Below are 24,780 nucleotides of genomic sequence, written 5' to 3' on the forward strand. Positions count from 1 at the left end.
CGACCAATCAAAACAAAGTGGTAGATTTCAAACAGCAACTCTGCGTCCAGCTCACACACACATCTCCAACCCGCCATCAGGACTACTGTGATCTACTGCGCTCCCGTCCGTTTATCAGGCGTGTTTAGTGTGTTATGACAGATGTATTAGTTCGCCTGCTAGTTTAATGTCCGGTGGGTGACTATCAAACAGAAACATGACGGAGGAGTCTGCTGTTAAAGTGTGTGTTCGGGTCCGTCCTCGTATCGCCAGGTAAGTTTAGTGCTAACGCTAAGTTACCTAGCTGGTGTTAGTGCTAATGCTATGTAACTATGTAACTTTACTAACTAAAGTAACGTTGGGGATTTTGTCGTTAGCTACATTTCGGACAAAGTCTTTGTTCCAGCAGATAATAATAGACGCTAACGTGATGTATCTATTGTTAACGTCAGAGTCTGTGTCTGTAACGGTCACAACTGAAGTAACGTCACTGAACCTCTATGACATCATTATAATGACCCACTGAGATCACTATACATGTATGTAACTTCTCCCAGGCACAATGGCACCTTGGGGCTGAAGCCCTTTCAGGATATAGTGACCGTTTTATCAAAATAACTTTTCTTAATTATATTTGCTCTAGTGATGGGAATTCCGGCTCTTTTTAGTGAGTCAGATCATTTGGCTCAGCTCACCAAGAAGAGCCGGCTCTTTCGGCTCCCAAACGGCTCTCTGTTTTACCACTTCTACCTTTTATAATTCAGCCAAATTTAGCGCTGTTTTGACCTATGATTAGTATGTGTTCACATATAACACTTAAATTATTCAATATAATTCAATACAATACAATTAAATATACTAATCCTCATAATTTCCAGAATACGATAATTTTACATGCTTCTTCATTTCCGCGCACCACACCACTCTCTTTCTCTCCTCCTCTCCCTCCTGCTCTGTACCTGTAAACCGTCAGCGCGCCGCCCACCCCCTCCCCTCCCCTCCCCTCCCCGATGGATGGTATGATCCTTGTCTGTCATCACATGATTGGTCCCACCGACGTCAATAACACAACATTCAGTCACAGTCAGTGCATGAAGTGCCCGTGGCGCGGAGAAGATCATCCTATCATTCTGCCTTGAATTAATAATGAAGAAAAAAAAACGGCTCTCAGATGGGAGCAGGCTCCTATCGTTCACTTAAAAGAGCCGGCTCTTTGAGCCAGCTCGTTCGCGGCCGACACATCACTAATTTGCTCCATTTCTACCCACTGCAGCTTTAAATCATCAGGGGTGTTTTGGCCATTCAGCCACAAATTAACACTAAACTTTGTCTCTTGATGTTGATGTTGTTGAGAAAGTCTGCTAATGTCACCACATATATCTTGATTGTGTGTCCTTGGTACAGGGAGGAAAGTGCTGCATCAGAGAATGCAGAGCCCGTCCAGGTGTTTTGGAGAGCTGATAAGAAATCAATTCATCAGATTGATGATGGGAATTCCACTAAGAGCTTTAGTTTCGGTACGTTTTGCAGCATGTACAGGATTGAGAAATGTGTTTACTGGATTTTGTGGCTCCTTTTGAGATATACAGCAGAGAGTCATAGTGACTGAAATCTACTGTACATTCACTTTCCTCCTCCTGTTGTTCAAAGACCGAGTGTTCACTGCAGACGAAACAACCAATCAGCTGTACCAGGACATTGCGAAGCCTCTGGTCGTTTCCAGTGTTGAGGGATACAATGGTATGTAATGGATTGAATACAGGCATACTTGTCTGGTGGTAATGCATTGCTCCACATACTCACTGTAGCTGCATGGTGTTTATTCTGAGTATATATTCTGTGTTTGATCCACAGGAACCATATTTGCTTATGGACAGACTTCCTCTGGAAAGACTTTCACCATGATGGGGAGTGACCGTTTTCCTGGAGTCATGCCTCTGGCTGTGGAGGATATCTTCCAAACCATTAAAAATGTAAGAATTGTATCTCATGTTTGAAACATACCACAGTTTTTTTTGTGTAATCACAGTTTTTTCTAACCAAGGACTTCTCTTTTTCCCCAAAAGTGTCCAAAGAAGGAGTTCCTTCTTCGGGTTTCTTACATGGAAATCTACAATGAAACTGTGAGCGATCTGCTCGTTGACAGCTGGAAGAGAAAACCCCTGGAAGTCAGAGAGACAATCAATGTAAGTTGGCTATTTACAAGTTCAAATCCGTTTGCAAGTAACTCATGTTAGAACTGACTAAATCTCAAACATTCCGTTTAGATCTGTAATCACCCTTTGTTGGCTGAGAAAGCAGAAACAGTTTTTAGTGGCAGCCTGAGTAACGTTCTCAACCTGAAAATGAAATGAGCAGCGTTAGATAGGAACTTTTCATCAAATGTTTCGGACACATTGTAATAACAGGTGCAGCCTTCCAACTCTTACACCTTATTTTATAGAAATAGTATGTTGATGAGATTAAAATATTGTTTAACTGGGAGATTCTTCTGAACAGCGAGGTCATTTTAGTCAGGATGATTCATAACTCTGTTGATCTTAATGGACAGCAAAAAGACTAATGTTACACGTTAGTTATTTAAATGATTATACTGGGCCTACGCTCTTTAGTAACACACATCAAAGTCTAGGAGCACTTGAATGCAAGAAACGTTGAAGATGTACTTGCCTATTTTACATGATCATTGTGATTGTGTCTCGAAAAACATGCAGAAAAACATCTATGTGGCTGACCTGACTGAGGAATTGGTTACATCTCCTGCACAAGCCCTGGCCTGGATTCGTAAAGGAGAAAGTAAGATCTGAGACCACTGAACATGAGAATGATCCCTACAGGATGTACACTGCAGACTGTGTGTAACAACCAATGTGTTTTCTGTAGAGAACCGTCATTATGGAAAGACAAAAATGAACCAGCGGAGCAGCCGCTCACACACCATTTTCCGAATGGTAAGCAACACCACAAAGCATAGTAACATGTAGGATTCTGGGAAATCTGGATTTTGTTTTCATGATTTGGTTCCTCTTAGATCCTCGAAAGCCGAGAAAGGAGCGACCCATCATCAGGTGAAAATGCTGATGGAGCCGTTTTTGTGTCTCATTTGGTAAGCTTGCTTCTTTTTATTATTGGCTTTTTTTTTATCTTCTATTACCGTTGCTGTCTGTATCTTTGTTTGTGTTGTTATAATAATCTGTTAACTAGCAATTTTGCTTCATCTTCTAGAATTTAGTCGATTTAGCTGGATCTGAGAGAGCAAGTCAAACAGGAACTGATGGTAAGGTGACGTTAAATCCGTAGACAAGCCGCATTGAAATGCACACTGCAGTGTATACAGACTTTACAGTAATACTCTGTTTTCATATCCTAGGCGCACGTTTCAAAGAAGGTTGCAATATCAATCGCAGTCTGTTCATACTCAGCCAAGTGATCAAGAAACTGACTGATGAAGGCCAGAAGTGAGTAAACGATATACTAGTGTTAACATAAGTGATCATTTCTCTGATTTATTCATCACACACCCAATAACTGTGGGTTGTACTCTGTACCACTAGGATATCGTCATCACACACGCTCCAAACTTAAGCTAAATGTTGGCGAGGAAAAACTGTTTCACAGGGGTCCCTTGATTCCCTTCATGGGTACCCACGAGTCTCCCCTTTTCAGACAGACATTCCCACTTTATGATAATCACATGCAGTTTGGGTCAAGTCACAGTCAAGTCAGCACACTGACACACTGACAGCTGTTGTTGTCTGTTGGGCTGCAGTTTGCCATGTTATGATTTGAGCATATTTTTTATGCTAAATGCAGTACCTGTGAGGGTTTCTGGACAATATTTATCATTGTTCTGTGTTGGTAATTGATTTCCAATAATAAATATATACATTTGCATAAAGCAACATATTTGCCCACTCCCATGTTGATAAGAGTATTAAATTGCATTTTGAACAGATAAAAAAGTGTGATTAATTTGCGATTAAATATTCTAATCCATTGACAGCCCTACAAAATACATGTGTGAATCCTTCTGTGTGCTATTCATTCATTAATAGAGACTCCTCTAACTCCATAGACATTTGCTAAATACCATTTTCTCTCTCTCTCTCATCAGAGGTTTCACCAACTACAGAGACAGTAAGCTAACCCGCATCCTGCAGAACTCCTTGGGCGGGAACGCTAAAACAGTCATCATCTGCACCATCACCCCCGTCGCTCTAGAGGAGACCCTCGGCACTCTGCAGGTTGGTGAAACATGTCGATTTCTGTTCTGCACACCTAATATCTCTACACTACCTTGACATCTTAACATTAAATCATATTGTAATACTAAATGGTATGGTACATTTCCATGGTTAGCTCCTTTCCTTTGTACATTTATGCAAGATAAAACACTGTAGCTTCGCAGTCGGATGTCGTCTGTCAAGAAAGTGCATATGAGAATTTAAAACGTGAACTATCAGAGCGAACGCGAGACCGATAAATCAAAGCAGATGATGTTTAACACAAATGTTTCTTTGTATTAGTTTGCCAGCACTGCAAAAAAAATGAAGAACGACCCTCATGTGACAGAGGTGTCCGACGACGGGGCTCTGCTCAAAAGGTATCGCAATGAAATTGTAGACCTCAAGCGACGACTTAACGAGGCAAGTGTCATCATTCTTCTTTTTTTTTCTTCAGTCATAATCTGTTGTGATGTGCTGATCAAGGCAAGTCCCGTTATAACAGCATTTCCTACCCACTGACCTCTGGATGACCTCCCTACAGGTTTCTTCAGTCACACATACCACAGATACGGAGAAGAAGGTTCTCTCCCAGCTGCTCCAAGAAAAGGATCAGCTCCAGAGAGAACAACAGGACCGCATCAGAAACCTGACCAAACTGCTGGTCACCAGCTCCAACCTGGTTCCTGTCCGAAAGGTAAATATGACCCAAAATAACGCTGTAGTTGAGAGTACAGCTTTCTCTTCAGTGTCATAGTCACAACGACTCTTGTCCTGTTTTTTTAAGATGCCAAAACGCAGGGAAACGTGGGGAGGAAAGATGATCAGACTCGCCCCTCCGTCTGCATGCGACGGAGGCTCGTCTGACCTTAGCTTTGCAGAATCTTGCACTCGGAAGAGGAAAGCAGATCGCTCCTATCTGATGGAGCTAAATGAAGGTGAGGAGCACATAATTCACCATATAATACCCATGTCATGCATGGACTGCACACTCACTGATAAATAGTTTAATGTATACATGGTATGTTTTTAACAGATGATGAGGACTTTGACTCTCAATGGGAGATTCCCGATGAGCCTCAAGATGACATGGAGATGAGTCACAGTTCGGTGACTGTTCGGAGCTTTGGGGAGAGGTGAATGTCTTTATCAGTTATAGGAGTTTTCCCTTGAAAGACAACAAATTCATCCAGGACAGCGTTGATGTGTGACAACTATGTCATGAATTAGAGCTTGGTTTTCCTTCTTTTTCATTAACATAAGGGTGGGTGATATGGATTCTAGGGGTGTCACGATTTTGATTCTTAATCAGGAATCAATTGAAATTAGCTTCCGATCCTGACCATCGAAATCTTCGCCCCCGCCTACTTGCGTGCATCGGAAGGTCATTTGGGTGGAATAAAACTTTAAAACTATAAGTTGTGAGACATAAAGTAGTATTTGGTATTAGTATTTATAAATCTACCTGTCAAATCCCTGCTTTCTAGTCAAAAACCGTGAGTCCAATCGCCAAAATATTATCATCAGAGAGAAGAGATTCTGCCAAACGCACTGATGTTGTTTTTTTGTGTGGAGTCAAAAATGTGATCATGCCTTTGTCTGCTTTCTGTCCGACATTTCTCATCTGATTTAACATTGCGCTCAATCGGGGATTTGCTTGGACTTACTCTCACTTTGGGGATCCTACAGCTTTGGGGTTGTACAGCTCTGGATCGACGGTTACGTGATCTGGCCACTGCAGTGTGAAGTTGGGTTGCGTTTCCCCAAAAGTTGATTCTGTTTCTACTTTTCCGTAGGCCACTGCATTATTTTTCGGCACCCCTTGCGGCCGCCGCAGCCCAAACACATTACCCCCCCCCATTCAAAAAGAATGGAAAGACTTGCGTTTTCGCCGCACCGCCTGATCTGGTGTGAATGCAGCCTTAAGGCTACTGTGTGTGGAGCAAAACCCTGGTCTTTGAGTGTTTGTAGATAGTTCACAATTGTTGAACACATTAGTCATCTGTATGTTTTATCTTTTTTTCCAGTCCCAAAGATTTTGTGTCTCCAGACCGTATGCATGAGCTTTCAAGGAAAGTGTCCAACCTGGAGCTACAGCTGGAGATGGAGATTCAACATAAAGAGGAGGCCGTGAGAAAGACCGAAACATTAGATGGCAGAGTGGCAGAGCTGGAGCTGCATCTACAGACAGAGGTCCAGCAGAGACAGGAAGCCCTGGAGAAAATACAGAGGGTGTCAGAGCTGGAGCTGCATGTGCAGACAGAAGTCCAGCAGGATCAGCAAGCCCTGGAGAAAATACAGATAGCAGAACAGAGGGTGTCAGAGCTGGAGCTGCATCTGCAGACAGAAGTCCAGCAGAAACAGGAAGCCCTGGAGAAAATACAGATAGCAGAACAGAGGGTGTCAGAGCTGGAGCTGCATCTGCAGACTGAGGTCGAGCAGAAACAGGAAGTCCTGGAGAAAATACAGATAGCAGAACAAAGGGTGGCAGAGCTGGAGCTGCATCTGCAGACTGAGGTCGAGCAGAAACAGGAAGCCTTGGAGAAAATACAGACTGCAGAACAAAGGATGGCAGAGCTGGAGCTACAGACAGAGGTCCAGCAGAAACAGGAAGTCCTGGAGAAAATACAGCCAGCCGAACAGGGGGCGGCAGAGCTGGAGCTGCGTCTGCAGACAGAGGTCCAGCAGAAACAGGAAGCCCTGGAAAAGGTTGAGATCTTGGGCTTCAGGGTGGCAGACCTGGAGAGACGGCTGGAAGAACAGAGCCACACTCAGAGTGCAACTGATGAGCAGGTGTGTTGTGTTGAAATATATATATATACCTGCTCTCTGGCCTCCAAGTTAAGAGGAGAAATCCTCAATTACACATGAAAGTAGCACCTTAATGCATACTGTTCATTGTTTCTGGCTTGGTTGTGTTAGCTGCTTTTAGTACTAATCTTCATACCTTGTTTTCCAGATGAGGAAAGAGTTTGCAGAGACCATCCAGCTGTGTGAAACTCTGGCTACAGAGAAGGTAATGCTTGATGGAGCGCCTCCGCTGTGACTCTAACTCATCCCACAACTGAGCTTGTTTTGCATCTAAAAGCAGAGAAAATCCTGTTAATCCTGGTATCTTCTGTATGTATGTAATGTTATTTTCAGTCAGTGACCCAACGGTTTTGTTTCCCTTACAATGTATTAAATAAACCAGAAGCATGTTTAATGTAGTACGGAGCCCCGCTAGACCCCTAGGAGAAAATTTTTACAGAGACACTAGTACAACATGCTGCTGAAACATTCAGGGTTTATTAAAGTATAAGGTGGCTTGAGCAGTTACCAGTGTTTCTACATTTAGAATCACATAAAAGAGGGGAACTATTCCAATAACAACAGGATCCGCATGCATTCAAGCTACTAGTGATGGAAACAGTGAACATTAGGGACATTTCAAGTGCTTAAATGTATTAAATTGTATTTTTATAGGACGTAGTGGTTACTGAGCGAGACTATCTGAAGCAGGAGCTCGGGATGTTCATAGAGCAGACTGAATCTCTGGAGAGAGAGACGGCCGCTCTGTCAAAGGAGATGGAGGAGAAGAGAGAGACAGATGAGTTCCAATCTCTGGAGGAGGAGTTCCAGAAAGAGCACGAGGTGATAGAATTTATTCCATTTAGACTCCACACATATTATAGTGCTTGGATCCAAGGACAGTAGAGTTAAGATGTACTGGGTTTGGCTTTTATTTATACTGTGTTTGTGTGATCTTACAGAGTGAGTTGCAAAATGATATCTCTAAACTGAAGAAGGCCGTTGAATCCTCTGAACTCCGATGCCTGGAGCTGCAGGTGAGATGACACGCTGAGACGGAGTTCCTCTTCAGGTTTTTTTTAAATCTGAAAGAGTTTCTAAAGAGCAGACATTTGTTTTTTTGTCAAGTCACAGTACACACAAAACATACTTCATCTGAGTGGTTGTTCTGGTAATTTCATGTTTAGCCAGCAGTGTTTATTAGAGAGTGATTTCAACTCTTTTTGACATCTCTAGTGGACCTCACTGACCAGAATGTGCAGTTATTGTTAAGATATTGAAGAAAAAGTGGTTGATTCTAAATTATAAGATGATTATTATTCATATCATTCTAACAAGTGAGACCTTAAAATTGTAGCAGTTTTATTAAATATTCGTTATGTTTTTTTCAAGAACAAACTAGAAACTCTGTCTGAGGAGCTGAAGAAGAAAACTGAATTTGCAGCGGAACTTCAGAGTATGGTATGTGTTTTTTTGTGTTTAATTGAACTCACCTGAATACAGTAATCCTGTAAACAGACAAACAAGCCAACGCCAGTGAAAACATAGCCTACTTCCTAGGCCTTCGGCCTTGGCGGAGGTAAAAAATGTGTGCTCGATTACGCTGAAAATTTAGAGTGTAAACTGTAAATGTCTTAAAATCTTAATTGTTTGCATGTGAAATGTCCTACGGGAGTGTCAGTTGAAGTTGAAGCACTGAAAGGGCTTGAAGAGAGCTGAAAGAAGTTGAAAGTGATGAAATAATTAAGCAGGCCAATTCTGTCATATTGCCTCGTTGCAGAGCGGTAAGGACTTGGTGCAGGAAGTTGCGAATCTTCGTCGCTCCCTAGACGACGCCGAGGGGCTCAGCAGAGATACGAAGAAAGAATGGGCTTTCCTGCGCAGCAAAAACATCGCTGTTGAGGAGATGAATGTAAGTTTCTGTTGTTATGAATTTTTCAAAGTTTTAAACTTTAGACGGTTGCTGCAGCGCCACCACCACCGGGATTATTCGTGCACAAAGCCAGATGCCAAAGTTTGGCATAGGACTGGACCTATGTGCAAAGTTTGGTTTATTTTCATGCATGGGACGGCAGATTTCTTAGGAGGAGGAATAAGAAAAAGAAGAATATCTGGCAAAACAGCCAAGCTGCCCGGCCCCTAATAACCTGGGTCAAAGGTCACTTGAACGCCTGTGGTTCAGTCGAATTGGTTAGGACTAAAGAGCGAATCATTGTGATCCTGTTCATGTTCACATTCACACTGTCACTGACTTATTACGTACAGACCCAGATGTTTAAAAACAGGTATCTCAGTTATTGAACTGTTTTGATGATGTCATCCTGCATCATCAGCACTACTAGAGGGAAAATGTATCATGCTGCCCTTTACTCCACCCTATTTTCTCTGATGTCACAAAGAGTGATTACGGTGAGACTGCAGTTGGACTTGCTTATGGCGTCTGTTTCGACCAAACCGCATGAACACGTATTTCACTATAATATTATGTGGTGATTGTTGCCGTGTGGTAGCTGCATTTTACTCACTTTTTTTAATAAAACTCAAAAACACGGATTGAGTAAATGGGGGAATAGCAGTTAAGCTTTTGAATTCTACTGAAATTACAAATGTAAATTCCAGTGGATGCTCTCCTCTTCAGGCAGTCCTGGTCTTTTTGTTTGGCCTGCACCAGAGTTTGATTGATGTATCTTTTTTTTATTGAATGATTCTCATCATGATCTCCTCTCCAGGTGACTCTGAGTGCCACCTATGAGAAGATGGAGACTGAGGTGAAAGGCCTGCGCTTTCACCTGGAGACGGAGAAGTCACGCTACAGAACGATGCAGAGCGATCTCCAGAAAGAGCTGAACGTGGCATTCGACGAGAACACCAAGCTCACCACTCTGCTCAATGGAAAAGTGCCAAACAGTGAGTTTAAAGTCAGGGTGTTTTAATGTAATGTAACTCAGCAGAGTAAGACATTCAATCTGTAAAATCAGATGAGAGTTGTAAGATGTTCTCTCTGTCTTTTCCAGATCTGATAGAAAACATGGAACTTGAGAGAACAGTGGCTCGCCTGAACAGAGAGCTGACTGCATCTCATGAAGCAGAGGGAGCCCTCAAAGCTCAGCTGGAGGAGCTGGCTTCATTCCAGACTCTTCCAGATAAGGTGGACAGTTTGATGAAGCAGGTGAGTCCTCCAAACATCCTCTAAGGACAGTGTCAGATGGGAGATGGAGAGCCTATTAACAGTGATCAGAAGTGATTCATTCAATCAATCTTATTTGTCAACATGTAATCATAAAACTTGATTGTTTTGAAGACTCTTTTTCTGGTTCTTGTGTTTGTTCTTGCATTGAAAACCGTAGATCAATTTAATAGTAATACCATAAATGTAACCTCAAGTTTTTATTTCTTTGACTATTTCTAGCTGAATCAGCTGACTGAAGAGCTTCAGTGTGTGCGAGCTGAGAAAGATGCTCTCCTGTCTGAGCACAACGGCGGTATTCAGAGTTCTGCAGAGGAAACGGAGAAGCTGCTCTCTACCGTTACATCTCTCACTGCAGAGAGAGACCAGCTCAGGACGGACCTTCAGGAAAATGTGGAGATGGTGAGTTAACATGTGACTTGCTTTGCCAGTCCAGACTTTAAAATGCATTTGTTGGGCCTCTGCTGTTTTTTTTTTTTGACTACATGTAATTTTTTTTACCAAACAGATGATTGAGAATCAGGACGAGCTGAGGACAGCCCTGGAGAAGAGTCGTGAACAGAAGGAGCGGATCAAACAGCTGGAGACCGCACAAACATCCGAACAGGATGGTCTTCCCTGTGAGGTGAGCGCACCGACAGAGGAGCTGCAAATACTTGTAAGAGTTTCTTAATGCATCTGGAAAACTGAAATGAAATCTTGTATGATACTTTTACAAAAACTCTTACTGCTTACTTCAGCTTCAAAAGTATTCATTGTAAAAATGTCCATACCAATACCCAAATTATACTTTAGTCAGTACTTTTTTAATAGTGTCGTGTGTTTGGGACGCAACTAGGAGCTGGTCTAATCATTAGCAAATATTAAAGATAATTATTAATATCAATACAATTAATATGAATAAATAATCAATATATTTGAATAATAACGGGTCACCAAATTATGTTGTTACATAAACTCAAAAAGTCATTAAAATGGCTATCAAAAGTAATTAATAATTATCAAAATAATTATTTGTTCTGTTGCATAATCTGATTTAATGTATAGTAAATCATCCCCGGGGCACCACTCTTTGAAACCAAGAGAAAATGATAGCCAATTAATGTAGTCTCATAAAATAAATCTCATTAATTTTATTAATTCAGAACTCTGAATAATTAAATTAATAACTATAACCAAAAAATTGCCATAACTAATAGCTAGTAAAGGGGGTTGACATATTCTCTCATACACAACATTAAAAGGACCAGCATGTATATTCCCAAAACTTTTATTTACAAGATAATAAAGGTGAAACACACAATATCAATCTAATTTAAATAACTAAACAAACCAAAAAGTGGGTGTGGGTAGGTGAGGAGGAGAGACAAAAACAAGATGACGACTGACTTCAGGTGACTGACACCGCATGGCCTACAAACAATATGGCTGGCACTGTAAAACTACAAAGATGGGCATCAAACACAATGGTGTCTTTGTCTTGTCTGAGTACATTTTGGGGTGGCTGTGGCTCAGAGGTAGAGCCAGTAGTCCACCAATAGGAAGGTCGGTGGTTTGCTCCTCCGGTGACATGTCAAAGTGTACTTGAGCAAGATACTTACATTCTGACATATATTGAGCAAGCTTATTCAAATATAGATATAATATTCATGTCACTCCCAGTGTTTGAAATAACAATGAGGTCTCTTTCCTGACAGATTCAGAGGCTGTCTGAGGAGCTTGAGAGTGTGCGAGCAGAGAGAGACAGTCTGTCGTCAGAGAGAGACAGTCTGTCATCAGAGAGAGACAGTCTGTCGTCGGAGAGGACCGCCGACACTCAGACTCACCGCGCGGAGATGGAGAAGCTGCTGTGCAGAGTGACGTCTGTCAGCGAGGAGAGAGATGAGCTGCAGGAGATCCTGGGGGGACTGAGACAGGAGAACAAGCAGCTCAGAGCAGAGCTGGAGGACAGGATGGAGACAATGCAGACTGAGGTTTGTGACCGCTAAGCTTTACTTCTATAAAATAGCATCCATTGTAGGGCTGCACCATAGAAATAGAACATAGCAGTAGAACGGACATTCTCATTCAAATCAACGTCTATAGGATGGTCAGAGCGGCGGCCATTTTTATGTGTACCGTTGCCATAGCGACTGTTGAGGTGGGCTGACTTTCGCACAAACTTGCGGCAAGTTGCGGACTCGCTGAGGTGAGGTTTTGCAGTAATGACTAAACAAGCAGTGGAGTAGTAACGTTACGAGGCACATAGAAAATGTGTGCACCCGCTGCAGCTTTAAGTACAGTAGATGTCTTCAATGTGCTTCTGTTTGTCCAACTCAGTTCCCAACCGTAAGATATAAATTGACCGTCGTATATGATGAAGGGAAACAGCTAATCGGCACATTTGAGAATCTAGAACCAGATCATGTTTTTCAGCGATATCAACGAAACTATTAATCGATTCATCAAAAATAGTTGCCGATTGAGTAATGATCGTTGAAGCTCTAGTAATGAGACAGTGTGAGACTTCCCTGGTTGTTGATAGGAGATTGTTGACCCTGTTATTCTACACTCCTTTTTTAGTGACTTTATACCCAAAGAGATCTTCACTTGTGCACTCATGTGGTGGTAATCTCTTTCAGGTGATCGAGAACCAGGAGGAGCTGAGGGCGTCTCAGGAGAAGATCAGAGTCCTACAAGATGAGATCAACGTGCTGAGGAGTCAAAAGGCAGAGCTGGAGGGCAAACCAAGCAATGGGAGTGATGCAGAGATTACCCTCCAGCTGCAAGAGCTCCAAAACCAGGCATGACCTCATTTTTATACACAAAGAATACACAGAGTGAACCTGCTGTCTAATGCTGGCTGACCTCCCTTGAATAGATCAACTGATTTTTACTTGACACATTTTTAAATTAGTTGAATTTTGGCCACACAAGCTTATTCAAATACAGATATTATATTCATGTCACTCCCAGTGTTTGAAATAACAATCGAGTCTCTTTCCTGACAGATTCAGAGGCTGACTGAGGAGCTCGAGAGTGTGCGAGCAGAGAGAGACAGTCTGTCGTCAGAGAGAGACAGTCTGTCGTCAGAGAGGACGGCCGTCACTCAGACTCACCGCGAGGAGATGGAGAAGCTGCTGTGCAGAGTGACGTCTGTCGGTGAAGAGAGAGATGAGCTGCAGGAGATCCTGGAGGGACTGAGACAGGAGAACAAGCAGCTCAGAGCAGAACTGGAGGACAGGATGGAGACAATGCAGACTGAGGTTTGTGACCGCTAAGCTAAACTTCTATAAAATAGCTTCCATTGTAGGGCTTGTAGTGAACTTGCTGTCATGATTTATTATTTATTGTTCTCTCTCTCTGTTGTTCAGCTGCAGTGTGAGTTACAGCAGCAGCTCAGCTCTGAGCCTCAGTCGCTGAAAGAAGAGCAGGAGGCTCAACAGCTTCTGCAGGTTTGATTATGTCACTTATTCCCATTCTTACACCATAATTTAAATTTTTACTAGGGCTGTCAAACCTAACGCAAATTCGTTTTAACGCCACTAATTTCTTTAAAGCATTAACGCAACTCGCAATTTTTAAGTTGAAGCGGGTTTTAAAGCTAGAGTGAAGATACTGGTATCATATGAAACTAGAAAAACCTGACAAATCCATCGGTACCAACCATGTCATACTAGCTTGTCATGTAGGAGGCTAAATAACGCACCAAACTTACGCTAAATTTTGGCGAGGAAACACTGTCCTGGCCATTTTCAAAGGGGTCCCTTGACCTCTGACCTCCAGATATGTGAATGAAAATGGGTTCTATGGGTACCCACGAGTCTCCCCTTTACAGACATGCCCACTTTATGATAATCACATGCAGTTTGGGGCAAGTCATAGTCAAGTCAGCACACTGACACACTGACAGCTGTTGTTGCCTGTTGGGCTGCAGTTTGCCATGTTATGATTTGAGCATATACCTGTGAGGGTTTCTCTGCATAAAGCAGCATATTTGTCCACTCCCATGTTGATAAGAGTATTAAATACTTGACAAATCTCCCTTTTAAGGTTCATATTTTTGACCAAATACCTCGATGACTATAATGAAGGGTCGAGCATTGGTGCATTTACAAAATATTTACACAATGAGATTTTTTATAATTATAAAATTAATCATCAGTAATGTGTATATAATGACTAAGTGGGTAAAGGCAAATAATAGAACAGCTAGAACAGTCTGGTAATTACATGGCTTTAATGTAATGCACTAAATGCAGCCTTTAAAACCAGGAAAAGACAACACTTTTGCCATATCACGATATTTTGATATCCAAAATCTAAGACGATATCTAGTCAATATATCAATATATTGCCCAGCTCTACTACATACATTACTTTAGAACTTAATGGTTATCAGTTTATATTTGTACTCAATGCATCCAGGTTTTTTCTGAAGTGGATAAAGGTCTTTTGAGAACATTTGAGTCATGCTGAAAATGTTAAAGTTTCCCTGCATTGTGCTTCAGATCCAACAGCTGGAGGAGCATCTGGAGAAAACGAAGGAGGAGGTGAGCCAGTTGAAGTCTGACCTTCAAGAAAATGTGGAACTGGTGAGTTCTTTTTTTTTCTCCCCCTAATCGGAGAAAAGGCATTGAGCACAATTTACAGTTCAGATTTGAAACTATACGGCCAAAACTGTTGCACTCATTATGTGATAGTTGAACATGTGATACCAAAACCATGGGCATTAGGCCAGGCCTCTGTGCAGCCAATTCAAGTTCTTTTCCTCGGGAAATGCATTTCTTTACAGAGCTGGCTTTGTGTACGGGGACTTGGTCATGTTGAAACAGGAAAGAAGATCCCAACATAATCTATTGGAAGAACACTGTTGTGCGAGTTATTAGCCGACCTGGTCCCAGTCTTGTTGTGGCACATAATATCTGTCCATAGTGTATTAGATGCAATACTCTTTCAGCTCTTTTTGGGGCGTTTACCTGGATCACTATTAAAAAAAATCGAAATGTAATGAGTAGGGCTGCAACTAATGATAATTTTCATTATCAATTAATCTGTGGATTATTGTCTTGATTAATGGTTTAGTTTATGAATTGTTAAAAAGAATAGTGAAAATGGCATTCACAATTTTTCAGACCTGCCAACCTGTATGCATTTTGCACAGCAGGCATGTATTTTGATATCAAAGTACGCTGTTCTTACTTTAATGTACGCAAAAAGAGGCCAGTTGTCTTGTGTCCCCCTTGTGCTCTTCTGCACCTCCTCATGGCTCTGTTTTCAGGCTTTAGCAAAATGCAGCCAGTGACGAGAGACTTTGTAACGAAGAGATCTTCACTTGTACACTCATGTGGTGGTAATCTCTTTCAGATGATCGAGAACCAGGAGGAGCTGAGGGCGTCTCAGGAGAAGATCAGAGTCCTACAAGATGAGATCAACGTGCTGAGGAGTCAAAAGGCAGAGCTGGAGGGCAAACCAAGCAATGGGAGTGATGCAGAGATTACCCTCCAGCTGCAAGAGCTCCAAAACCAGGCATGACCTCATTTTTATACACAAAGAATACACAGAGTGAACCTGCTGTCTAATGCTGGCTGACCTCCCTTGAATAGATCAACTGATTTTTACTTGACACATTTTTAAATAAGTTGAATTTTGGCCACACAAGCTTATTCAAATACAGATATTATATTCATGTCACTCCCAGTGTTTGAAATAACAATCAGGTCTCTTTCCTGACAGATTCAGAGGCTGACTGTGGAGCTCGAGAGTGTGCGAGCAGAGAGAGACAGTCTGTCGTCAGAGAGAGACAGTCTGTCGTCAGAGAGGACCGCCGACACTCAGACTCACCGCGCGGAGATGGAGAAGCTGCTGTGCAGAGTGACGTCTGTCGGTGAAGAGAGAGATGAGCTGCAGGAGATCCTGGAGGGACTGAGACAGGAGAACAAGCAGCTCAGAGCAGAACTGGAGGACAGGATGGAGACGATGCAGACTGAGGTTTGTGACCGCTAAGCTTTACTTCTATAAAATAGCATCCGTTGTAGGGCTGCACCATAGAAATAGAACATAGGAGTAGAACGGACATTCTCATTCAAATCAACGTATGAAGGATGGTCATTTTTATTCGACCATAGCGACTGTTGTAGTGGGCTGACTTTCGCATAAAGTTGCGGCAAGTCGCGGACTCGCTGAGGAGAGGTTTTGCAGTAATGATAACTGAACAAGCATTGGAGTAGTAACGTTACGACGCACATAGAAAATGTAAATGAGTCAAATAGACCTTGAAACTTGATGCCTCATCCACAGACTTGTCACAGCGGAGGAAAGCACATTGCTATCGCCGGATGAGCGACAACTTCGTGTGGCTCATTTTCCGTCAGCCGCAAGGCCTCGGAGCATGGTGGAATTGGAAAGCTAGCTAGCCACTTGCCATTTTACCACTTATTTTTACTGTTACATGTACATGAATGACATCAGCTGACAGGAAGTAAACATGGACCCAGCTGGAGCCGATCCCAGCTGACATTGGGGCGAAGGCGTGGTACATTCTAGACGGGTCACCAGACTATCACAGGGCTGACACACAGAGACGGACATATTTGTATTATAAACTGTTTAAAGCTGAAGCAGGAGTTAACTAACTAACTGCTCCTCTCCTCACAGATGAGGACTCTAACTGAGAAACTGGAGAGCATCGAAGCAGAGAGAGACGGTCTGTCGTCAGAGAGGACGGCCGACACTCAGTCTCACCGCGAGGAGATGGAGAAACTGCTGTGCAGAGTGACGTCTGTCAGCGAGGAGAGAGATGAGCTGCAGGAGATAGTGGAGGTACTGAGACGTGAGAACAAACAGCTCAGAGCAGAGGTGGAGGACAGGATGGAGACGATGCAGACTGAGGTTTGTGACGAGTTGCGCTGCCCTCTTTCTTCCATCACAGTTCGTTTTGCAGATACTTTTTTACCACTCAAGAATTGATAAAAAATGATCAGTAATCCCTCCAAAATACCACATTAAGACACCAAGATCTTGAGGGACACCATAGAAAAAGCCATGCTGTGATTTGGGATCAAAAACTTTTAACATTTGGAGATTTCTGCAAGAATTGCATGTTCCAGCGACTGGATGGCGAGCGCTTCTGTTGTGTAAACTGCTAAGAAACCCCTTTTTTGTCAATCTAGCTATAAAAACCATCCATCCTTCGGAATGTTCTAGGTCTGTAGTTTGTGGCTGTAAAGTTTCATGAGGCTGTGATTATCCTAGAGGTCACCACAGGTCATTTTTATACAGTGACGTCATGTTTCAAAAAGTGGTCTCGCAATGTGAAATGACTACTTTAAGGACTAACTTCATCACACATGAATACAGTTGGGCTCATTGGATCCACAAGCGTCTCGGCTTTACAGTCCAATTCATGTAATTAGAATAGCTGGATGCAAGTGAAAACTCCAGCATAACTTTTCCCCAGAGCTGTCAAACACACTGTTTACACACCCGTAGCTGAGAAATATGGTCTTCATGAGCCGAAACGGAAGAACCTGTCCGACGGCAGTAAGGTCTAGAAAGCAAAGCTCTCTTTTTCCATGTTTTTTTTTTGTGCTCAGTAGACACTTTATTTACCCAGCTGATGGAAACGTACCTAATTCAGTTTCTATTAGTTGCCACATTTGTAACATTGGCTTTAAATCCCCTTTATTATGGAACCCAGCGATCATGGTCAGCTCAAATTTCTCTTGTTGTATATTTTAGTTTTTAATACATTGCCAAGTTTTTCATTTCCCTAATTTTTTTGGCTCCTGACACATTTGTATATTTGACTGACTAAAAGTTAACATTTTGTTCTAAGGCTTCCACAACACAAGAACTTGTGAAGTCAGTCCAACTAGAGCTGTGTGAGCAGAAGCAGATCAACTGTAATCTGGAGAAACTGTGTCAGGAGAAGGAATGTTCTTTAGATCAACAGGTGAGTGTCTAACACCTCCTCACAGGATTAGCTTTTATGAAACTTGTTTTCAGTGCAGGATGATCCGTATAACTGCTCCCTTCCCTCACAGATGAGGACTCTAACTGAGAAACTGGAGAGCATTGAAGCAGAGAGAGACGGTCTGCTCTCTGAGAAGGAAGCCAACTGTCGAACCTCCCAAGAGGAGATCGTGGAGGGACTGAGACAGGAGAACAAGCAGCTCAGAGCAGAACTGCAGGACAGGATGGAGACAATGCAGACTGAGGTTTGTGACCGCTAAGCTTTACTTCTACAAAATAGCATCCATTGTAGGGCTGAAAACATGTCATGATTGCTCTGGGTGTAAATGCATTCTGTAAAGTTTATTTTTCACAATTGCATTTATAGTAACATTTTAGATGTGATGATAAAGGCTTCAAGAGTCTGGAAATGTTTTGCTTTAGGTACCTTGAAAAGTGCCTGAAGTTTCCTCTTCAAAAATCTGTAGGAACCCTGAAAGCTGAAGCTGGAGTTAAACTAAACTAACTGCTCCTCTCCTCACAGATGAGGACTCTAACTGAGAAACTGGAGAGCATCGAAGCAGAGAGAGACGGTCTCCTCTCTGAGAAGGAAGACAACTATCAGGTCTCCCCAGAGGAGATGGAGAAGCTGCTGTACACAGCGACGTCTGCCAGCAAGGAGAGAGATGAGCTGCAGGAGATAGTGGAGGAACTGAGACAGGTGAACAAGCAGCTGAGAGCAGACCTGGAGGACAGGATGGGAACAGTGCAGACTGAGGTTTGTGACCGTTAGCTTTACTTCTATTTAAAAAAAAAAGCATCCATTGTAGGGCTGCACACATTTATTACACACATTAGCAGTTGTAATAAGAAAAAAGGTTTTATTTCTCTGTAGGGTCCTTTCCATAATGTTGTCAGACACTTATGATAACAATCTGAGCCTGTCAGTGGAAAAAACAAGACCTTTTAGTAGACGTAACATTACATTGATGCTCTCGCGGCTCGTTTCGTGTCTGCCGGTTGCAGCGCTCTCCCTCATAACCTGGACTCAATTTCAAAAAATTGTTATCCTTTTAAAATGTCAGGGCAATAATTGTTTTCCACGGTGTATGTATTGCAGTGATATTGTTCGTCTTTCTAATGTCATATTATCCACCTGACTCCTGCAGGACGTTATCGACGAACACAACGGTCCGTCTGAAGAACTGAAGCTGCTGAAGGCTCCGGCTGATTCCCAGAGTTCCTCTCTTCTGCAGGCGCCGGAGGGCCTGCTGAAGGACAACCAGCAACTTGCGCTTCAGCTCCAGCAAACTGAAGAAAAAGTCAAAGTATGTTTATCTGAATCTGTTTTCTATGTGCTTATGACTGGTGGCATCACGTAGTATTGTGTAGTAACAGTGATCTTAAACCAGGTGGGGGGGGGTTTGTTTACAGTAGTTTCTCCCCACATTATTAATATCCAAAGCTGTGAATAGATCTGAATTAATCGCTGTACCTCAAGGAGATGAGATACCTTCTCTTCCAGTTTGTGATGGGCCAATACATATTATAAATAACTCATTTTATTCCAAAGAATGAGTAGCAATTCTTATTCTTATTGACATATTCCTTCATTATCTTGAACACACACACAGAGAGAGAGACCAGCTGTTTTAGGATATCAGTGAGCCTTATTAAAAAATGAAACACATTGTACATTTATGAGCTGTTTTTAAGGAACCAGTGGGCTCAGGGCTGAGAGTCACACATTGTTGGTTTGGGGTCTTATCATGGGACAATAAAGCAGATTTCTTTTCTCTCCCTAACCCGTATCTACGCGCAGCATTTTACATCCAATGTCTTATCTCAAAATAGCATGACTGGGGAATTGTGTCAATTTGCAGACAGTGACAGACATTTCTTCTGTTTTTTCAGGCTCTGCGTGTACACAATGAGCAGCTGGAGGACGCTCAGATCAAAGCCAGCAAGAGGGTGTCCAACCATAAAGAGGCGACCCAGCTGCTGCAGACGGAGCTGCAGAACAGCCGCGCACAAGTCGAGGAGAAAGACGACGCCATCGCAACCCTCAGGAGCAAACTGCGAGAGTCTCAGGTTCATTTCACTATATTATTTCCAGGACTCTGAGCTGATGTATTGTGGTCTTTAGTTTTTGTTTTGTTTAAGCACTTTAAATGTTGGTTAACACTGAGCAGCTTTTTTTTTTTTTAATATTTGTCTTTTTCTGTCTTAGAAAAATGCATCACCCAGTTCCTTTGAGCTGGAACAACTTCGAACTAAACTGTTCAAAATGGAGGTGGAGTTGAGTTCAGCGTCCGATAAACGCAAACAAGAGTGAGAGCCCTTTTTTTGTTTTGTATTTATTGACTGTACCTAGTGGATTGTTATCATGTCGGGGCTTCTGGGGTTGCCAGGTTGTCTTCCCTGTCTGGTTAGAAATGGTTGATCAATCAGTAATGTTGTTTACCTTTTTTAAGGTCATAAGCTGAACATCAGCTGTCCTCTTTATAAGTGTTTATTCATTCCATGACTGAGACGATTTGTCCTCCTCAGGATCCAAAGGATGAGCATGGTGCTGATCGAAAAGGAAGAGTCACTGAGGAAGCTGAAGGAGATCTTGAGGCGATCACAGCAGCAAGGAGAGGAGTCATGTAAGTCAACAGAGTTTCGTCTTATGAAAATGGAGTTACACTCTGGTGGCGACACTGAGTTTAAATGGCTGCTTTTTGTCAGCGTGCTGCTGATTACTATTAAAGAAAGGGGACGAAAGGACATGTGCTATTATCATTGTGTTTTGACGGTGTAAATTAGATGACAGAATGTTTGTTTTTTTGGAGTGTATACTGTATATTAGGTTTGCCCACAGAACCACTATGTAGCCTTTTATAGTGATCTCAAGACGCATCGAGATCGGATCTTTCAGACCACATTCAGAGGTGGTCTGGGTCACATATGGCCACATTCTTCTAGTAGTGTATGTATGCGAATATGTCCCTAGGCCACATTAAGGACCGCCTAGTCATCTGACGTCCCATTTAAAGAGGACAAAATAGAGATTAACGCTGATGTAGTCGTGTCGAATCCAGTCCTGCAGGGTGAGGACCTTCATGCCAGACTGACCAAGCCCAGAGGTTTGATGATCGAGTCCAGCACTCTGCTGCAGAAGAACAAACTGGAGGAGGAAGTCAAACAGCTTCAACTGAAAATAACCAGGCTGGAAAGGTGAGATTGATCAGTTTGAGTGTGGACGGTTCATGTTGTGATTCATTGCATCTGTTAGTCCTCCTAACAGATATTTTTCCACCTGTCACGTCAGCTTGCTGTCCAGTCAGCAGGCAGAGATCACCAAGTGGAAGAGCAGAGCCTACAAGCTGAAGGTGAAGAGCATGTCCGAGGCGGAGAAGCCTTCATCGCCCTGCACTCCCACCAAGAGGGGTCATTCATTGACCTCAGACGCCTCCAACTTCTTCAGTTCACCCAAGAAGTTTATGGTTAATCCCAGGAAGGTCCTGGACCCTATCCAGGACTCTCCCAGGAAGGTCCTGGACTCACCAAAGGTCTCTACGCTCGACTCGCCCAAAAGCAGATTCTTTGATGTGGAAGGAAGCTCCGAGCTGCTGTCCAGAACCTGTCCCAGGCAGTTCTTTGATAACTCCAGCCTCGGTACCGTTCCAGGTAAGCTCCACCTAAACTTCACCATCCTGTGCTCTTGTTTGTCGAGCAGTCTTAACACCCTAACTGTTTGTTTTGCCAGAGGTTTTCCACGTACCTGATATACCAGACGCATTGACGGGTAACTGCTGTAATATCAATCACTGAGGGTTTTGAGGTGTTGGGACTTGACCAGGTTTACACTGAGCTTTAAAACCTGAGGACTGATGCATGCACTCCTTCCCAAGCGGATGATTTCATTCTTTTTTTTTCTAATTAACCTGAGCAACATTCAGCTGTAGTTGAGTAGTCCCTTCAATGAGCAGGACCAGGCATTATATTTTAAACAACAAAACTAGCAATGTGGAAGCTCATTTACCACACGGTTATTTAGAGTATGGACTGATCAAAAAACATACACAGGATAGGATTTTGTCTTTCAGTCAAAACGTTAAAATACCAGGTCATAATTACAGGATAATTAAATCCAGAATATTCAGTTATTGAATATATACTGTACAGGCTTAATAAATTCAAATTGGGGAGGCTGGAACTTAGTTAAAGGCCTGTAAAAAAAACATTGTATAGTATCTAAAAAAAAATCATAATGTGGTATGTCGAAGAAAAAGTTATAATATAGTATGTTGAAAAAAGTCATAGTATAGTGTGTCGAAAAAAAATATATTATAGTATGTAAAAAAAAAAAAGAAGTCAAAGTATACTATGTAAAAAAAGTCATAGTATAGTATGTCGAAAAAAGTTGTAAAAATGTCATAGTATAGTATTTTGGAAAAGTCATGGTATAGTATGTCGAAAAGACGTTATAGCAGCCTATAGTATTTTGGAAAAAAGTCATAGTATGGTATGTGAAATTTTTTTTTATAGAATAGCATGTCGAAAAAAGTCATAGTATAATATGTAAAAAAAAAAAGTCATACTATACTATGTAAAAAAAAAAAAAAAAAAGAACTCATAGTATACTATGTAAAAAAACGTCAAAGTGTAGTATGTCGAAAAAAGCTGTAAAAAATTCATAGTATAGTATTTCGGAAAAGTCGTGAAAAAAGTCATAGTATAGTATGTTGAAAAATACTTCTTTGTTTAGCTGAGCCTCAGAGGATTTATGTTCATTTTTTTCATTTGTAACAATTTGTCTATATTTTTATTTTCCTGGTGAAAATGAGCTTCCATATTACAATAACTACTGTACCTAGTTTTAAATTCAAATGTTGACCGTACATACAAACGCAGGCTTCAGTGAGAGAGAGAGAGAGAGCAACAATAATAGCACAACAGATATAATAGTAATACAAATAGGACAAATAATAATAATCAATAGCGGTGGGTATAATCGAGTAATATCTGTACTAATAGCATTATTTATTGATTATTCAGTCCTGTATGCACACTCTCTACTGGCCTGTAATCCTGCACTCCTTTCTGGAGTGCAGGATTAATTCATAGTTGTCATGTTTAAAAAGTGAGAACGGTTAGGAGGAGTATGTTCAGGAAGTCTAGTACTTTATCCTGTGATGGCACAATACTGTACATTTAATGAACTGAGCTGATATCAACACTGTTTGTCTTATTTAGTGGAAGTAAATCAGATAAAAGACACACTGATGGGTGACTGACACACTGTTTGTTATTGGCATATTAATACAAAAACTAATCAGACTCACATGTGGAAAGCACTGAGAACGGTAAGATGGATTTGATGATGTTACCCGAGTACCGTTTTGTCTTATAGAAGTCTTGTGTGTTGCAGATGCAGCTGCAGCTGCAGCTGCAGGTGCAGACAGAAAGGAGGACTGGTGGCCTCGGTCTCCAAATCAAGAGGAAATGTGTAAAACACAGTAAAACGTTCCATGTCCAATCTTTTTTTAAATAGTTTCTGTTTTATACTGTTGTCATGTCTTTTATTCTATAATTCTTTCTGTCCTTAATAAAGTTCATAAAGTTATTAACTCTGTTGTCTCATTCACACTCGGTCCAGTTTCTTAAGTTTCCGTGAGCTAATCAGAAACTATAAATTGAAATGTTATGAAGGACTTGCTGTATCTTGGCATGCATGTCATGACCGTGTAATATTTTAGACGTATTTTACATTGTTCATATGCTGATGTGAGTCTTGATTCTGTGGTGGAAAAAAAATGTGTGCAAATGATTCAACTGCAGAATATCATGTTGATTTGTGGGACATATTCAGGACAGTCCAGAATATTCAGTCATTGAATATATATACTGCACATGGGGAGGCTGGATCTGAGCCAGTGGTCTGTTCTAAAAAGGTGTCTCAGGTAACAAGTTGTTAATACCTCCAAAAGTGAGTAGAGACCATTTTCTTTCTTCTTTTGTCCCCCAGCACTAAAACTCCCCTTTCATACTGGCTTTCCTCCCACCTGTGGTGTACAGTTCAGCCTTAAAGGTCCCATATTGTGCTCATTTTCAGGTTCATACTTGTATTTTGTGTTTCCATTAGAACATGTTTACATGCTGTAATGTTAAAAAAAAACATTATTTTCCTCGTACTGTCAGCCTGAATATGCCTGTATTCACCCTCTGTCTGAAACGCTCCGTTTTAGCGCATTTTGACGGAATTGCAACAGCATTGCGTTGCTTGGGTCCATGTGTACTTCCTGTCAGCTGATGACATTCACATACACTGCAACCAGGAAATAAACTGGGACACATTTAGAATGTTTACGTTTAAAATTGTCTAAAGGGTCTAAATATTGTATACTTGTGACATCACAAATGGGCAGAAATCCTGACGGCTTGTTTCAAATGCAGAGTTTCTGAATACGGGCTGTGTGTACTTCCCTGTGGATTGAGTGTTTCGACACTTTCACAGTATTCATATAGGACTTAAGCCTGCTTTATAATAAAGAAAACATGAAAATCTCACTTTTTTTATAATATGGGACCTTTAAGAGCCCTTACATTATTACATGTAATACAGGAGGGACTTATGATGGTGTTAATATCCCAGAATACCTCACTTTACCCCGATGTAGGGTT

The 24,780-nt window shown here is 41.7% G+C and overlaps 1 protein-coding gene across 2 annotated transcripts; it reads left to right on the plus strand.

The window, feature by feature from the left end:
• Positions 1–11: 11 nt before the first annotated feature.
• On the plus strand, positions 12–23,726 carry LOC141756161 (uncharacterized). 2 transcript variants are annotated; one of them, XM_074615697.1, is made up of 44 exons: positions 12–252; positions 1,384–1,496; positions 1,630–1,719; positions 1,834–1,952; positions 2,046–2,165; positions 2,694–2,775; positions 2,863–2,930; positions 3,011–3,085; positions 3,205–3,256; positions 3,350–3,437; positions 4,094–4,223; positions 4,506–4,625; positions 4,747–4,899; positions 4,990–5,140; positions 5,239–5,338; positions 6,230–6,995; positions 7,162–7,218; positions 7,668–7,835; positions 7,955–8,029; positions 8,385–8,453; positions 8,773–8,904; positions 9,722–9,899; positions 10,007–10,161; positions 10,402–10,581; positions 10,688–10,837; positions 11,877–12,152; positions 12,801–12,962; positions 13,170–13,424; positions 13,533–13,613; positions 14,670–14,753; positions 15,526–15,687; positions 15,895–16,149; positions 16,816–17,049; positions 17,996–18,112; positions 18,204–18,377; positions 18,656–18,889; positions 19,281–19,439; positions 20,026–20,202; positions 20,342–20,442; positions 20,662–20,759; positions 21,195–21,330; positions 21,425–21,783; positions 21,863–21,901; positions 23,540–23,726. In XM_074615697.1, exons 1-44 carry the CDS (start codon positions 197–199, stop codon positions 23,617–23,619), a joined length of 6,630 nt encoding a protein of 2,209 aa, XP_074471798.1. In that variant the 5' UTR covers positions 12–196; the 3' UTR covers positions 23,620–23,726. The 2 variants fall into 2 exon arrangements, with proteins under 2 accessions (XP_074471798.1, XP_074471799.1); XM_074615698.1 differs by lacking the exons at positions 12,801–12,962; positions 13,170–13,424; positions 13,533–13,613; ... (2 more) ...; positions 15,895–16,149; positions 16,816–17,049 and having other exon boundaries at positions 21,180–21,330.
• The last annotated feature ends 1,054 nt before the right edge of the window (positions 23,727–24,780 follow it).

This window comes from Sebastes fasciatus, chromosome 18, assembly GCF_043250625.1.
Source record: "Sebastes fasciatus isolate fSebFas1 chromosome 18, fSebFas1.pri, whole genome shotgun sequence".
NCBI lineage: Eukaryota > Metazoa > Chordata > Actinopteri > Perciformes > Sebastidae > Sebastes > Sebastes fasciatus.